This window comes from Coenobita brevimanus, chromosome 110, assembly GCF_032717465.1.
Source record: "Coenobita brevimanus isolate Jiangsu-jjx chromosome 110, ASM3271746v2, whole genome shotgun sequence".
NCBI lineage: Eukaryota > Metazoa > Arthropoda > Malacostraca > Decapoda > Coenobitidae > Coenobita > Coenobita brevimanus.
The window spans coordinates 45792484-45811344 of NC_137063.1; the positions used below are offsets into that span (position 1 = coordinate 45792484).

General features: G+C 41.8%; 1 protein-coding gene across 1 annotated transcript; it reads left to right on the forward strand.

Moving 5' to 3' along the window:
- The first annotated feature begins 16734 nt into the window (after positions 1 to 16734).
- LOC145417566 (uncharacterized) lies at positions 16735 to 18861 on the forward strand. The gene is made up of 4 exons (XM_080286273.1): positions 16735 to 17302; positions 17336 to 17907; positions 18415 to 18477; positions 18676 to 18861. The coding sequence occupies exons 1-4, from the start codon at positions 16735 to 16737 to the stop codon at positions 18859 to 18861; spliced, it is 1389 nt and encodes a 462-aa protein (XP_080142399.1).

An 18861-nucleotide genomic window follows, 5' to 3' on the forward strand; every position in this document is an offset into this window, starting at 1 on the left:
CTGCGGAAGCGAGTGTGAGAGAGTAAGAGACAGACGGCATCATCATTATCATCGGGGAAAATGACTTAACACCCGTTGTTGTAGAGATTTGTGGTCAGCTTCACCTACACTCACGTACTGCTGGTGTATAGGATACGATTTAACACATATAATATCCCGTCAAATGAAATGTTTTGAGGTTTATAATTTAGTGGGACTCTAGCGATTATTTGCACATTGTTACTCTCAGGACAGCACGAACATTTTTGGTGCAGTAGATTCTTATATTCGGTAGTGATATTACAAATAAGGATTTACTGAGCTTCAGCAAGTCACTATCATTGATCAGCTAGTCTAACAATTTAGTTTGACCAAATTATGAGAATTACATCCATTCACTGGGGTATCCCTAGAACCTTTCCCTGGGTGATTAGTTTGTTTATTATACTCTCCTATTCCCTTGTATATTGATAATGTCTCTGTAATGTCGGTATAGATTACTTAAACAACATTCATTAGATTGCTGACGCGTTAGATGCAGAAATTAACTGGTACGGAAAAAAATATAGGAAAAGCATAGAAGAATATGGTTGATAACTCCACTCAGCACATTCCGATTCTGACGATAATTACGAGTATGTCCTTAATATGTCAATGGATGATGCCCTAAAAATCGAAATTAGTTACCTGGATCGCCTTTGCGTCTGTAATAAAGCTGACTTTTCATTTTTAGGATTAACTTTGCAAACACTGGTCATAAAAACCTGCACACGTTATCACACAAATTTTCTCGCTACAACCGTACTTTTATGGAAGATCTGACGAAATCATCAACCTCTTCAGCCAGAGAACAACATTTTAATTCATTCGTACTACTAGACGACTTTATGCGGCTTTAGAGTCACCTGAAGGGATAACGAAAGCTATTAACCCTTCCAGTTTGAAAAACCTATCTTAAACTGAATAAAATCTCGACAGGATGCATGAAGAATGAAATAAAAGTGTGTGTGTGTGTGTGTGTGTGTGTGTGTGTGTGTGTGTGAGAGAGAGAGAGAGAGAGAGAGAGAGAGAGAGAGAGAGAGAGAACCTAACAATCAATCCCTCCCAACGTATCATCTTAAAGCTATTCATCTACATCTTCTGCAGTTTCCTGTACAAAATAATAAGTGCACACAAAGCAGATATCATTATTTGTTTACCAGTTGAATACAGATGCATCATATCCGTCGTTATGCATGTAATCACGCAGGAAAAATGACGCAGGACTAACGAAGATAATATTACACTCTTCCTCTCCAGTCAAATGGGTATTCAAATGATTTATCTTAATTCGGTTATTACTAAATTCACATAAACCCTTTTCACGACATTCTTCACTTTTGGAATGGTGATATTCTTATGAACCACATTCCTTTGTACAGCTGAACTAAATAATGTTCACCACTGTTCTGCTCGTTTTATTCCAGTTCAGCGTTTTATTTATTTATTTATTTATTTGTTTGTTTGTTTACTTATTGCAAACTCACTGTTCTGATTCCTTTTGATTGCATTCTTTCACCCTGATCCCTTACATTTTCTCTATTTTTCCTACGTTCCTACACTTCCGCACCTTTTTCCAAAGCAGTTCCGCATTTTCAGAGAAATGTTCATTATTCTTTTCTCCCAAGATCTTCATTCACCCTTTTCTTCATTTGATAATCTCTTTACAGTCTCCTTTTTCAAATTCCATTCTCTCCATCTTTCATCCTAATTCGGCAGTACTAATGAGCGTACTGACAGGATTAAAAGTAACAAAGCAAAATGTGAAGAAAACAAAACCCTGAAAATCCATAAGAATGTTCACGTAAATTTTTATTTGAAAATTTACAGTAAAAAAAGCAGTCACTGGGCCTCTAAATCGTCTTCCGTGTCAAAAACAAAAGACCTCACGAGAGGGTTAAAAAGTCAGACAGATCAATAGAGCAGAAAAACCACTAGCGAGCGCACCCCTAGGTCTGCCCATAGTCGTTCCTCAGTCCATCACTGTGCCATTACCCAATTACCTGAGCGATTACGTGAAGGAAAGTTACTCCAACGTTTTCTCTTCGGGAACCCAATCAGGCGGAAAGATGCTCGCTCGCTCACACACACACACACACACACACACACACACACGCACACACACACACAGAAAGAGAGAGATCAAAGCTCTCTTTTTGAAGTACTAAGACTGCTGAGATAGATGGGGTCGACTTAATTTCAGTCTAATGACCTTGACCTTTGCTCCATGACCCTTATATCTGAACAGTACCTAGATACAAACTAGATTCTTAGGTCAAGGCGTTTACAAGTTAGAAGCCGAGCACAGACAGAGAGATGGAAACAAAAGGAAACGCGAAAAAGATAAGAAGAAGAAGAAGAAGAAGAAGGAGAAGATGATGATGATGAAGATGATGATGATGATGATGATGATGATGATGATGATGATGAAGAAGAAGAAGATGATGATGATGATGATGAAACTGAAGAAGGAAGAAGGGAAGGGGGAGAAAACGATGATGATGATGATGACAATGATGATGATGATGATGATGATGATGATGATGATGATGATGATGAAGATGAAGATGAAGAAGGAAGTAGGGAAGGGGGAGGTACCTAAAAAAGGGTGTTCCTAACCGTGGCATAAGCCGCCCCGCCACTTTCCCCTGGTACTAATTACGGTGATCATTTAGTTGACGGTGGGTGTCTACAGCTCTAAGTGGTTCCAAGACACTAATTATCCTCAATAACCCTTTGAGTGATGGGATTTCTCTCAACTCAAGAAAAGCTTCTGATGTTTGCCCCTTCTTGCTACCCCCAGAGGATTCAGCTTGGGAGAGACTTTTTGTAGTGAAGGGATTACATGTATTCTGTATCAGTCCATATTAAGGTCGGCGGCAGGACCACAGCTTCTCGGAAGAAAAGTGAAAGCTAGAAAAATTCGAATGGGAAGGGGTTATCTGTAGGAAGAGTGATATACGTAATAATAGTAATGCTGTAATGACTATTCGTATGCCTGTGTGTGCCATAGTCTGTGTATGTCGTTGCTATAACCGACAGAGTGCAAACATACTAAAACATATGGAAGGACATACTACCAGCACCCATTTTACACGTCGTCAATCTCAGTTTAAAACGTGTCTCCTAACTTGATAACAAACGATAAACGACGTGATGGTCGTGGAGAACGTAAAGGCCAGTCCTAAGGAGAGTGAAATAGCCTGCTGAAGCAAGAGTAGCATAAATAATATTCCTGTCGTCGTCAGAGCGTTAATGGACGATGTCTTTAACTCGCAAAAACAAAGAGCCACTGTTAAGTTGAATGTGCTGCCAAATAAAGATTACATTCAATTTAAGACAAACCTCTAGTGGTGAAGTGGTTTATGAAAACTAGTTCTAACCCTCCTAGCTCGCAAAATATTTTCAAAGGTATCTATACTAGCTTGGAAATTGTAGGCAAAAAAAAAAAAAAAAGGCATCTGATTGAAAGTGTTAATTTTGTGTGTGTGTGTGTGTGTGTGTGTGTGTGTGTGTGTGTGTGTGTGTGTGTGTGTGTGTGTGTGTGTGTGTGTGTGTGTGTGTGTGTCCATTTAACACTGGATCACATTGCATCACGCGCACCAGCTCAGCAATTTTTTATAAACTTTTCATTGTGGCACTTACCTCAATAGCACAGATGTGATCCCAAGAATCAGAAGCAAGTGCCATGCAAATAAAACTCTCACTGCTTTCGAGTACTAATGCCAACAGAATATCAACCTAAAATTCGAGCGACATTTGACTAACGCCGTTCTGGTATTCTTGTATCATCATGATCATGATCATCATCATCATCAAGTTACTAACGTTTACATGAGGTGGAGAGACCTTGAACACAAGTTTTATATCTCTTCTAGATCATAAATAAGTGAACCTAAGACCCGCCAAAAGTGACTGCTCTACGAGGATAAAGCAAGGATAACAAAGACTCCCTCGCCCACTAAATTCTCCAGAAAAAAATGTCAGGAAAGTGTGATAAAGAAAGCGGAAATTTCATAGAAAAAGGCGTCCTACTGTACAGCAGACTCATTTCTCCTTCCAGCACCGTTGGAGCCACGAGACAATTTGGCCCAAAATTCGTAATCTCGTCGGTTAAGTAGGCTCCCTATCACCTCTTTCTTACTCGATTATTTCTTGGTATGGTGCTTTTATATATAATTACATATATTTTTAAACATTTGTACAATAATAGGAAATTCTTTATCATACACAAGATTACTGACGCGCATAAAAATAATTATTCAATCGCTCTGGAAGAGATGTTCCCAAGACTTCTATGGCACTCAGAACAGGGCCCTATAAAGCAAATACGAAGTCGCTACATTGTAGTCGCTGTACAGCAAGGGAGGGTTCCACTCCCATCCTCCTGGCCCCTAGGTATCGTTTTACGACACGCCTGACATTTGTGGGTGGTACTCGCTCTCCCTACCCTTGGGGAAAACGGTGCTGATTTGCATGCACTAATTACAACTGCCACCAACTGTAAAGTGCGTACGGGACGCTTATTTTTGTACCATAAACGTAGTAGCGTTCCCAGGTCTAGAAATGACAGGTAAACGTGGGATCAGGCCCAATTCTAAGGGGACCCACTGCTGCACCTGCTGCATAGTGTGCATAAATTATGTAATCCGAAGATGCAAGTGGAAAGTTAGTGGAGGGGGCCAAGGATCTGACAGGGGACAGGCCCCCCATGTCACCCATTGCTACATCGCTGCACAAGTGTTTTTAGCACTTTGAGTTATGTTCACCTTCCCAGGAGAACAATAATTCAACCCAATATAAGCAAACTTAACCCAACTCAGCCTAATCTTCAAAGACTAGCCTATTCTAGTCTTGATCTTCTCTTAAAAAAATAAAATAAATAAATAAGAGGTGTAAATCGACTACAGTTTGGAAAACTGCACCGTTCATATCCCCTTCGGCTCGATGCATCTTCAATAAGCTGAATAATATCGTTTGGTTTGAGCCAGAATAACAGTACAGATCCCTATTCTAGGTATTGTAGGGGGCTTCATATCACTTCATCCTTATCGATTTATTTTGCAAATCAACATTCTCTTGTATGCTGTTAATTTTATAATATCGACATAGTTTAATTTGCATCACTAACATTCAGGAGGATATTGGGTTTGATGTGCAGAATAAGTCGCTTACCACTAGGTGTTATGAATTCTCCGAAGTCACTTAGTATACAATCTAAAAAAATTCTTGGACTGAAGGAGTTACTCTCCTCTGCATGTGTCTGTGGGAAGAGAAAGCACTGACCTCCAAATGAGATGCAGAGTTTTCTAAACCCACAATTTCTGTCACACTTAACACACCTGGTATGACGTAGATATCGTGCCACAAACCGTAATACCTGCTGTTAAATCAGACTGTGACTTTTCTCTAATTCTTGCAAGCAGAATGGTGAGAATGTGGAGGGAGAGTTACTCGTGTGTGATGCCGCCCTCTACACACACACACACACACACACACACACACACACACACACACACACACACACACACACACACAGCCACCTCAGGATGTTGACCTCGGATGAAAGCCTTCGGAGTGTATTTACACAGTGACAAACTCGCATGCACCCAGTGAATACATTACATTCTCTCGTTGTGAGCACCGGTGTAAGGAATTATCTTGCTTCTTGACATCGTGACATTATCATCACCATAATCATCACCTTCTTACCGGTAGAAATGTCAAGTGGGAGGATCTCTGACACAGCCCTTTGGTCTGTGTCGTGATGCTGATCAGTGGAGAAAAGAAGTACGAGCTGTTCCCACCTTCTCTTGTGCCGCAGGGGCTACAGTTACGGCTACTACTAAACAAGCGATGCGCAGTGAGATCGCATCACTTTATGTCGGTACAAGGAAGGGGAGTTTCCAGTCAGCCACTCCCTTCAGCTTCACTCGTCTCAAACTGTGAAGTCCCTCCCTCCGTTGAGCTTAATGTCATGACGACCGTGCTAGTGAAAACAAGTCACGGAGTCTCGCAATGCCCATATTTATTCCACGCTGGGAAATTGATTTAGTGTTATGTGGGTAATTGCAGAGGTGTCTGCAGCACGTTGTGAGGGGTGGGAGGAGAGGAGGGAATAGTGGGAATATGGGAAAGGGAGAAGAGAGGAGGGCAGACGACGCATGCGCATTGTGGGAAAGGAAACTTTCACGTAGACGAGTGTATATAAGAGAATTGTATGGCTGGCCGGCGTCTCACTATTGCCGGGTATTGCAGAGCGTCATGAAGATACTGAGGGTAAGGATCAAATTATGTGCGTAATGAGCCATATCAACCCACTTTCTTGTACTGTTCCTCGGTCATCTGACAGTTCTTACTTCTCGATGTCAATCATTCGAAATACTAAATGTTCTCTCTCCTTGTCCGTGTGTTTATGTATGAACAATCTGCTAACAATAAATTTACACAACGGTAAATAGTACGATTCCTCCATATAGACAGTAATACATTAAGCATAATTATGATGATGTGTGTTGGGAAGGACAAGCTGTTATAATTCTCACACCCTCAGTTGTGGCTATAACCTTATCTGACCCCTTTTCATGGATATTTATTTCTGTATGTTAAGTTCTCTGATATCATATGTCCTCCTTGCGGAAAAGAGGAATACTTTGTAGTTAAGGCCTTTTTATGAATTAACAAAGTTTTGGCAAAATTAGATGTTACTGATCACACACACACACACACACACACACACACACACACACACACACACACACACACACACACACACACACACGGTCAAATGCGAGGGTTCTCACTACAAGTACGTCTTTTATATTCCTGCATCGTCAGGATAATACAAAACAATTATGTTCAGCTTAAGGGGAGACATGTGATGGTGAAACAGGTTAATTATCTCCAGTCCACCCATTCTGTGCCAAGGTGCCATAATGAGCGACGCCAGAAGTGTAGCTATGGTGATCGAGTTCGTGTCTGTATGAATCTATATCTGTGTTAAAATATCTCGTGCATGTCTCAAGCGGTTTGGATCAAACTTCGCACATACTCTGTGTCAGAAGGGGGTGGGGGGGGGTGGGGAGGATGAGAAGTGATTCGATTTTGGTGCAGATCGACCAAAGGTCAGGGTCACGGGTCAGGCGCGTTGTCATTGTGCTCTCCGAACAATTTTGATTTAGTTAATTGTTTTACTTTCGATGGACTAAACTTGGCTTACGGTCAGCCGTACATGAAGTGATGTTTTGAGTCCAGCAAGTCAAAAGCCAGGTTCATAGGGCAAATTTAACTTAAAACACAATTAATCCAATTCAGACCAATTTTAGTGAAAGGATTGATGATCAGGAGAGAACGATGAAATTCGAGTTTGAAAACGGTCGAAGATCAGAGCCACAGGACTTCGATTGTAGGGTGAGGGTGCTGCACCATCTTAGTGCTGTTTTGTTGTTGTTGTTGTTGTTGTTATTATTATTATTATTATTATTATTATTATTATTATTATTATTATCATCACTACTACTACTACTACTACTACTATTACTGCTACAACCACTACTACTACTGCAACTATTATCATTATTCTGAACTTTCTTTTGACATTTACTTTCTGTGTCAACGTCCGTACCACGATTTCCAACTCAGTCTTAACACCTCCAGCAGTCTTCTTGCCTTTCGAACTAGGTCTCCGAGCGAGAACATCATTTGTTTATATATGTGTTTACTGTTTCCCTTCTCACCATTGTGCTTTACCTATTCTCTCCGTGATCTCCTCCCATCTCCCCTATTATCAACACATTCACTTTACATTCTTCGCACATCTCTAACTCTCCGGTATATCTTATTCTGTTCAGTCTATGCAGTTCGCACACATTTCCTTCACATACGAGGAAGCAACTGTCTGACAAGGATCACGATGAGTCTCAAAGGAAAATCTTGAATAAGTCTGCAAACTCGTCCCTCTTTTACTTGTTCTGCGGTGTGTGTGTGTGTGTGTGTGTGTGTGTGTGTGTGTGTGTGTGTGTGAGAGAGAGAGAGAGAGAGAGAGAGAGACTGCTCTTAATGTATATGCAAATGTGCTTTGTAACCATATACAGTGTATGTCTGTATGTCAGTGTGGGTATCTGTGTGTAACTAACTCTAATACTGTCAGACCGCGTTTATCAGCTGCAACGAATACTTCATTTCAATGCCAAGCCGCACCTAAGGGCGCGTTCGCACGTGTACTCAAACGTATGTTGGCAACACAGCTGGCAACATGTTCGGAATCATGTTTGCAGCAGTATTTGGACAGATGTATGCATACTTATTTCAGTGCAGTTTCGAACACTGACAGCAGAGGTGATGGGATAAGAGTGTCCATACGAGGCAGCTGAGATTTCATCATGATGTTGCCAGCATGACCTGGACGCTGCTGTTCCCAACATGTGTGCAGCGAGTTCGTTACTGTGTTGCTTACGTGGTGCCAACACTTGTTTGAGCACACGTGTGGACACGCACTAAAAAAAAAAAAAAAAAAAAAAAATCAGAGAGGGCATATCTCTGCCAAAGCCAATAAAATTATGGGTTAATTCCTGCATCCGGGTCCGGATCCATTTCAGAATTTAATCAACTCTTCCTTGACCCACTATCCACCTATCCACCAGATTACATTGAAATCCGACAACAGCTTTTTGAGATATCTTGTACACAACAGATAAACAGCCACAGATGAATACATAACCTCCGTCCCATTTCGATGGCGGAGGTAATAACGGTAAAAACAACATCCACAAGAAAAAAAAAAATTCAGAAACTAAATACTTCAGCGATAAGGAAACTATCCTATAAAAAAACAAATTTCTTTAAAAAGGCAGATTCCTTGATTAGAAACAAGAGAAACATATCGTCGCCATATTTTGGAATTAAAGTACTTCCACCTGTGCTGTTCATTCTGATGGTGTGCTTTCCGAGTATTACAACGCCCTGTGTACAGCAAAAGTTCGTTGATAATCCTCTGCCAAAACTGTGTCGTCCTACCTTCCATATTTCTCATTTCTCCTCCAACGATAGGGCGTATCCTTCCTTCTAATGCTGGCACATGAAAACAAATCATGTACCTCGTTCCATTGTTACAGTCGGCAGAGATGTGTCGGGGATTTTTTTTCTCCTGACCGATGGTAGAGAGTGAGTGAGATAGAGACGGGGTTGAAGACGGTCAGAGAAAAACATTTTTGAAGAGAAGGCATGATGACTGGCGATGTGCAGGAGAAAGTTTGGCATCAGTCACTTTGCGACACCTGGCAAGCGAGTCCAAATTCTTCCTTGCGCATCCACAACTGCTGTTAGATAAAAAGAAGTAAAAAATGCTTCACTGACATCATACCAATGGATATTGATTACTGCGTTATGTAATTGTAGCCCTTGCTGTCAACTGACATGCTCTTTATATCGTGCTTGCTGTCTCCAGACAATTTCAATCAAACCGTGAAAGTTGTCACACTAGTAAGGAAGAGGTGCTTATGAATTCAACGCGATGACATTTACCCCTTGGCAACTAGACACCTTTGTTGGTAGGGTGACTCATGAGCTCGATCAGTGGGTCCTTTGAATCTTCTCAGACTGTCAATCTGCGAAAATGCCGTGTTGAGAGATTTAACTTACCCCTCCACTGGAATGATCTGATAATGAATTTGGCAGCTCATGTTTCATGAAACTATATTTCTTTTGCTCTAACACACACACACACACACACACACACACACACACGTATACTGTATATATAGACAGACAGATAGATACTGGTATAAAACCTGACGGAGCAGACTAGTGTGATAAGGTATGAGAATTGCGGCAGCCCTGGGGCAGTGACATCATCCCAATAATAGCAGTTCACTTCAGGAGGACTCTGGTTGTTACATCAGATGGTCATTGCAACATTACTCCTCACCATGACGCACCCCCGCCTCATCCCTCACACCTGACACACAAACTGTACAGTACACCGGTCACTGACGCAACACTTTACACCCACACCCACACAAAAAAAGTGCAGCGTAACGTAACAGAAGCACAGTTGCTCCTAAGAATCTTCGCGGCGCAACACAGCTAAGGCTTTATCAATTTCAGGAACTTTAAATGGAACTTACAGTAATAATAGTACCGTTTGTGTGTGTGTGTGTGTGTGTGTGTGTGTGTGTGCAGAAAGATAGACAGATAGGTAGATAGACATAAACAGCTATGTAGATAGATACAGATGGACAGATCGATACAGATATACAGATAGATAGTACCCTACGGCGTACGAAAAAAAAAAAATGTGCAGTGTAACGCAACGAGACGCACACTTCTGCATAACGCAACGCAGACTTTCTTAACGTCGATAAATTCAGACGGCGCTACATTTTACTCCCATAGAAATAGTATGAATTTTTTAAGTCCTCGTATTGAAGGGGTTAAAAATGAACTGATAGCACAGCATTACGCAACATATTACAAACTTTGACTAAAATGAAAGGTCCAGCGTAAAATTCATATCGGTAATTTCTGACGGCACTCTTTTTTTTTTTTTTTTTTTATAGTAACCTGACAGAATTAGTCTACTATGACGTAATTACATGAAATGTGCTGTGTTGTGAAAACCAACTATAAAGTTTGGTGGAGCACATATTTATGCGTCAGTTTTGGGAATTTCTAAGAGACTTACTTCACAATTTCATAATATCTGACACCATAACAGTACCTTACGATGTAGGTGGAAATAATGTGCGATGTAACGCTTGGGAAAGCACGGTTCGCCTCAAGAAACTCCACTGCGCAACAAGCTTTCTCGATGCCGGTAACTCCTGACTGCGTCACTTCTATAATTCCATAGTAACTTGATACCGAAATTACACCCTACGACGTAACAAGAGAAATGTGCTGCGTAACGCTATGGAATAAGCTGTTCGGCGCAAGAAACTGTACGGCACACCGCAACTCAGATTTTCTCGATCTTCTTGCCATTTTAGAGTTTTATTTTTTTTGGGGGGTAGGGGTGGGGGGGCTCCATATTGTAGACATTATGCATCATCCTTCATTTCAACACTTATCTATTTGAATATGATCCCGTTAATCACATGTCATTAATTCTTCTTCAAGGAAACCATAAAACTATATCCAGATCCTGCTAAGGAAAATTTATACCCTTCGCTAAGAAGAAAAAAAATAATGAAAAACGCATTGGAAAGCACAGTTCGGCAAAAGGAAATAAAGCCGAATGCTTGTCTGCTTCACGAGGGTTAATAAGGCACATTAAATCAATCTTGTGCTTGTCATTGTTTCCCCCTAGACCAAGACTCGCTGCAGTATGCTGGGTGAACAGGGACGACGGGAAAACAAACTGCATCAATCGTTCTGACCGGCCTGAAAACTGGACTCGGTTTCTTCCAAATGTGAGCTGCGGAAAAAAAAAAAAAAAAAAAAAGGCTCAACTGTCCAAAAAGAGAAAAACTTTAAGGCAAAAAGCAAACTGAGCTGTCCCAGTTTTCAGAGCTGCAGTTTTTTACGGTAATGTGTCAATATGTAAAAATTTCTTGTTTTCATGTCACATGTTTTGTCGTTACGTTCCTCCTTTCCCAGGAATCTTTCGACTTCCACTGTGTCATCTTTTAAATTCATAATCAATCTTCCTCACACAAAAACCAATAGAATTCTTCACGTAACTGTTCGTACCTGCTCATCTACCATCAAGCTAGACTCGTGCACGAGATTATGATGATGCAGGGAAGGCCTAAATGAAGTCTTGAACGTAAATCTACAAAGTTTAGATTTAAAGATTTTGGGAAAGTGCAAAATGAACTCTCTAATACAAAATCTTTATGTAGTATTTTCTCTGGACTATATTTTTCTTCAGTGTTTATCCCACCGCAGGAATTTCGTGTTACCCCTTCAGCCCAAGGACGTTAATTTTATTTCATTCCTGCCAACTCCCGATGATTTGATTCAAGTTTAGTTTTTTTTTTCTTTTCCGTTTTTTTTTTTTTTTCCATTCTTCCCCTCTCTTCCCCTCAGTTATCCTCCTCCTCATCTCTTTCTCCTAGCCTCTTCCTCTTCCTCCTCCTCTTCCTCCTTCTTCACCCATATCAGTACCAATTGAGACTCTTCTTCTATGCCAGAATAAGTCACCTGAAGCAAGAATAAACTAAACAAAAAGTGATGCCGGGCACAGCAAACCCATCCCCGGCAGTCATTTTAGAGCTGACGTATAAACACAACAGGATACCTAGTCAAAGATGTCACATATCAAATTTGGAGTAAATCAGGTGAAAATTGACGATTTTATGCCCATCTGAAATTTTAGGCTCGACCCCCCCTGTCATTGCCCCTACCGATAACAGAGGGGTCACCCCCCTGATGTAATGAGGCATGTTACAGGATGCATATTTGAAAGATGCACCGTTAAGTTTTGGTTTCATGTGGATATGACGAATTCGAATGGAGTTGTGGCGAGAAAACAATTTTTTTCTTGCATTTTTTGGTCCTACAGCCTAGGCGTTGGCCCAATTTGGCCCAAAATTTAGACAGGTGATGAGAAAGTCATAGCCCATCATCCCTGTAATTTTAGTCAAAATCACATCAGTAGTTTTTGCGTAAAGTTGTTAACAGACAGACAGACAGACAAACCGAATGAAAACAAAACCTGTCCCCGAGCCCCTCCGGGACGAGGACGGATTAAAAAAAAAAAAAAAAACTAGCAGGAGCTATCATATGCCCAATTAAGTAAATAATTAAAATAATGGTCAAGAGTTAAGAAAAACTAAAACGTCATCATAACGAAAACTTTAAAAATGCTCACAAAGCTCGAGCGACTAGAAACTTCATGCTCTCTCTCTCTCTCTCTCTCTCTCTCAGCTCCTTAGCTTTACTTCCTCAGCTCTCTATTTTTGCAGCTGCTCTATCCCATCGCATCAAGAAACTGCGACTCATCCTTTAAATATTTTGCGCCACACTCAGCTCGTCTTAAATAGAGATTTTGCCTTTCTCCACGCACCCCGATTGTTGTTTTGAGGGTAAGTTTGTGGAGAGAGAGAGAGAGAGAGAGAGCAGGAACAATGGAGGGAAGAGAAAGCTTAGAGAGCATCATTATCATCATTATCATCACATTTACCCACTTCCTTCTCTTTCTCCGCGCTTTATCTTCCTTCTTTTATCATTCCCCTTGCATGTTTCACCCCTTCCTTTTACAAATGGTGCAGTAGTAGCACTTAGAATACACAGGCGTACACAGGAAGTTCAGATTACGGGAGGCCTGTTGGCCCATGTCGAGATTATCTGCTGGAAAAAAAGGCTAATTCTACCAAGACCTAACCTGTATGAGAGAGAGAGAGAGAGAGAGAGAGAGAGAGAGAGAGAGAGAGAGAGAGAGAGAGAGCTAAACAAGCCAGGGGAAAAAAGGGAGATGGAAAAGGGCGTGGGGTTTGGAGGGGTTGTCACGGGCCAGGAGCATTCGCCACTTTCACCACCTCGGCGCTGTTGAGGCAATAAAGTGTGAAAGTGTTAATCCAAGGGTGCGTGTAGGGGGGAGTGAACTTACGTGTGAAAGGAAGGGGGGGGGAGACAATTATCGTCTGAGTTGTTTGCGTCGAGTTTAAATGCTGTCTCGAATCATCCACATATACTGATGATTCTGAAGTTTGTTTTCGTGCAATGTTGACAAATCGCCCTCATTTTTTCGTTCAGAATGGGATTAGTATTCTTAGATATTCACTACTTTATAAAGAATTAAAAAATACTGCAAACATAAGAAAGGTTGCTTACGTTACTATAAATTTGTGTGGAATAATCCACTTTTTTCCTGGGTAGCGGAAGATTACTTTTCGTACATGTAATCACAACTAAGAAACACAGGGCCTGTTGAAGATGCGTAAACAACCACTAAGCTGTTTACACCGAGTACGAAAAATGTCTCAAATAATACATCTTGTTTTTCGGATAAAGATTACTTCGCATTCACAATCAAAATATATGAGTAAACAGGGCGAATATCAATAAGAGGTGACGTTAATCAATCTACCGTCAACAGATGTTTACCTAGACTCATAGTTTTCTTAAGTCAATCACACTGGTCAGTTAGTCTGAGGTGAGTCTTCGCAATTATTCACACGCAAAGCAGTACCTTAAGTACTGCAAATATCAATATCGAGAACTAAAGTGAGAGAGATGGCCCATTATAACTCCCAATAAGTCTATATCTCAAAATGATCGGATCTTGATTTTTTAAAGCCACACTGCGGGCTTCTAGCTTTGGTTCTTTCTTATTTGCATTAAGAAAAAAAAAAATGTTTTCAGGTTCAAAGCTGCTCGAATCATCCTCATTTTTCTTCTTTCCGGTTTGCTTGTGATGACCCTAGCCACTCCATGTATTTTTTGGAAGGAAATAGGGTTAGATGGTGGTGATGATAATGGTGATGATAATGATGATGGAAGTAATGGTAGGGATCCACAGTCAAAATAAATTGCTGTAGAAATTAACTGGCAATTTACTTGAGATATAAGGTACAGTCACTTACTGTCCAGTCAGATGTTTACGCCAAGTACTACAATGTCTCAAGTCATTTACATTCTTTCTGTCCGTTAACGTGAGACAAGTTTTCGCTAATGCTCAAAATAACCAAAATCAAAGTATATAGGACACTACATGGATTTTTGAAGCGAACAGTTAGATGCGAGGAGGAGCGACGAGCAAATATAGTTACCTTTCTCTCTCTCTCTCTCTCTCTCTCTCTCTCTATCTATCTCAAAGTTTCGCGATGGTCTTGCCCAAGAATGAGCTTTCTGGAAGTCGATATCCAAGTCGTATCACCGTGAGTATTGTAGAAGAAAACAGAAACAATGAACTCTTAGAGGTTATCATCATCATTATCGTTGTTCTAACCGCTTCTCATGAGCACATGGACTGGGGAGATCTTGAGCGCACATCGAGTTTGTTTACAGGCAATAATCAGAGGAGAAAGAAAGTGCCAGATGCAAACTTCAATCTCCTCCTTACGCATCATCAACGTCGAACACTGAGGTGGCCTCATATCTGTATCAGCACAGGATGGTAACACTTCCGGGTCCCGTCCCCACTCCAGCCACTCTTAAACGTCTTTTACGACACAGAGAATTCGTGAATCGTATTTTCATTTCTCTGTCTCCTTCTTTAAAGGATCACTGTGATACCATGGCCCTCGTGTCTCCATTCCAAGGCTAGCCTATATCTCTTAAAGAGCTAATATAACAACTACCTAATTTAACGAGTATAACGAATTTGTCAAATTTTAAAGAAACTAATTAATAATATGGTCGCTACGATTACCTACATTCCGTATTGGTCGGGAAATTCAGTATAATGCAAAAAAGATACCACTGCATTTTGTATCATTTTTTTGTATATTGTGTCTGCTTGAACCCCTGCAGTCGGAGACGATTTTATTTTTCTTGGTTAATGCCTTGCGAATGCATTCAGCTTAGAAGAGACAACATCGGCATGAAGGGGTTAGAAACATTCTCCATTACTACCTTAAGTACGAGGATGTCTTATTTACTCGTAATTCTGATTCATGTCAAACTACTGCATACATCCGAAGAAAAGACGTACCCAAGGGCTAAGGGGATCAGAATAGTATAAGTTATATATATATATATATATATATATATATATATATATATATATATATATATATATATATATATATATATATATATATATATATATATATATATATATATAGAAGGTATTTAATCCCGAGCATTGAAAGGAACAACAGTGAGTGATGGTATGAGTGAAAGAACAGGTGACGGCAGCAGCAATAGCAGCAGAAGCAGCAGATGACACTCATTGTTGAATCTGGCGCCACTGAACTATTGCAGCACGAATGAACCCCCGTGATAATTGCCGCAGCTTTCTTCAACCTTCACCGTGACTGTTTTAGAAAGTGAGGTGTACGGCAGCGGTTGGGTGGAGAGAGTAAGTGTATTCTGGGATGAGGCTGCTTCACTAGGTGCGGCTGCGTTTTACGTATTAAAAAGAAAAGAAAGTGGTGATTTTGTGTTTAATCTCTCTCTCTCTCTTTCTCAACACAAGAACTAACTTGCCTTCTAGGCTACATTTTTTTCATTACGGTATCTGTGATCGTCTCTTTACTACGGAGGGGAAATGTATCCTTTATCAACTTAATATGTGTCTGGAAACAGTTCACCGGTAATGGAAATTTCTCATATACTGTATTCATTGTGTCCTTGAATCTTTATTTTTCTAGTGATTCTTTTTCTAAGGAGGCAGATTAGGTCACACGTCTGTAACCCTTAAATGTCTTGCTCTCAAGCTTAAGATCTGAAACAAATAAACTTATGGTATGCCCAAAATCTGCATCATGACCTCCAGACTAAAAGAAATGTGTTTCTTATAAATTAAAACTGCCAGCCTATGGCAAAATTTTGACTTCGACCTACTTCTTTCACAACCCTATGACTGGCCTGACCTTATGCGAATCTGATCAGGTCCCGAATGCATAAACAAACTTATCGTCACTTGTATAACCAAGAGATGTTTTTGTGGAAGAATAAGACACATGGGAAGTTTCTGCGGACTTGTTCTTGTAGGAAGAAAAGGATATCTGAAGTCTCTGTATACTCATTTTCTTATCTTCCCTTAAAAAAAAGAAGTCTGGCGACAGGGACTTAAGCACAAGTTCCACTGTAAATCTAGGTTCTGCCTTGATGTGGTCCCCACAGGTAGTGTTGGTGGTGACGGTTGCGGTGGCGGTGTCAGGTCAACCCCAGCGGCAGCGACAGTCACCCCTCTCCATGGGCCTCAAGATGCTGGGTGACCTGCGAGACAACATGACCAAGAGATTGCAGGGTCTCTTCGGAGGTGGCGCGCAGTCCAACAAGCCGGCACAGCGCCCTCCAGTCCAGTCACTCCAGCATAACATTCCACCTCCACCCCGGCCTCCACCAATCCCCCAGCAGCCGGCCATCCCACCTCCGTCTTTCCACCAACCACAACCTGAGAGCGTCCATCAGGGTGGTGTGCTGCCCTCTGTGGTTCAGTCGCATGGAGGTCCGTCAAGTTCATCAGGTTCGTCAGGCCCACAGTCCTCATTCTTCGCAGTAGTGCATGAACCCTCAGCCCCTGCCCCCGCCCCAACCGGCCATGCCTTTAGAGCACCCCCGCCATTCCAAGGAACAATCGATGAAGACCACCTGCCTCGCCCTCCGACCTCTCAGGGCCGCCCGCTGCCACTCGAGGACAACCACCTACCACCTGACACCTTCCCCCCTCATGGTCCCTCCACCTCCTCCTCCTCCTCCTCTGCAGGTCCCTCAAGCACGGCTTTCACTTCCTTTGGCAGTCGAGGTCCTCCTGAACAAAGTGACTCTGCCGGTATACCTTTTGGCAACACCGCCACTTTTACTCTTGGTGCCTTCAGGCCCGAGCCCGCCCCTCACTCCATCCTGCAGCCCGACGAAGCCCTAGAGCTCAGGGAGACCCACCAACATTTCCGACCAGACCAATCAACCCCACAGCGCTTCCGATCAGACCACTCAGCACCACAGCCCTTCCGATCAGACTACTCAACACCACAGCACTTCCGATCAGACCACTCAGCACTCCTGCAGCTTGAATCACCAACCCAACAGCCCTCACTGACCCTCCTTCAGTCACCCACGGAATCCGACGCTCACCCTCAAATCACCCTATTGTCCAACTCGCCTTCCCCTACCCATACGCCCTTCACAGCACAGCGCAAATCCTCGGAGGGCCCCGAGGAGTCGAAGACCGAGGTGCAGTCAAGGAAGGACGGCAAGACAGAAGCTAGAAAGGGAGGAGTGGTTAACACGGGAATCAAGATGAAGGTCACGTCAACTCACAACGAGGACGGTACCAGGGTAGGTAAGAGATTCAGTGTTATGGAAGCACTTTATGTGGACAAAGTTTACTTAGTGTTGCTGCAGCATTTCAATCTACCTAACGTTATCAGGTACTTGATAAAATTCGGTAGAGAGAAACGTACAATTCCAATGAAGACCTGTCCTAATGTGGTGTTTTCCATAGCAATATTATTGTCGGCAGTTCTACCTAGTCAACACGGGATCCATTCATTTAGAGAGTTCTTCCGGTTTGTGTTTTCTGGCTCTTTCCTTGTTCTTAAAAAGTTAAATCACCCGATCCTTAGGCGTGAAAAATGATCAGGATGATGATAGTGATGACATCGTAAAATATCAAAGACTTGAACGATGAATGAACGGATGAATGGCCCATTTTACTAACCACTCTGATTATTGTTGTACTACTTTGTGCTCTCCTTTTCGTATTTCTCGATTTGAATATATATGGAGGGACTTTTGAATGCAAGTGTACATTTTAACAATATATCTCTGCTTTTTTTATTCCAGGCTTCGGAAGTGAGCGAGTATGAGTTTGGGTATGGCGTGCTTGACAAACCCTCCGGCAACCAGGTACTGTACCCAGAAGTTTCTTTTGCTTAACCTGTGGAGAATATTGCTTGGTTAATACTTTTATCCTTATTCATGGTGTAGAGAAGGGCGCCCTCATGTGTTGACACCGATATAACCAGGTGGATCATCTCCTTGGTTTTCTCTTCAGTTACTCCTTGCCCTTATTATTTTCTTTTTTTTTTTTTTTCCTCCACGCAGTTCTTCCACGCCGAGAAGAAGGAGGAGGGTCAGACTAAGGGCTCGTACAAGATCCAGCTGCCTGATGGTCGCGTACAGACGGTCACCTACGTGGCCAACAACCAAGGCTTCCATCCCAAGATCACCTACGACGGAGAGGCGCACTATCCCATCTCATCTACTACATCGACTACCAAATCACCGTAG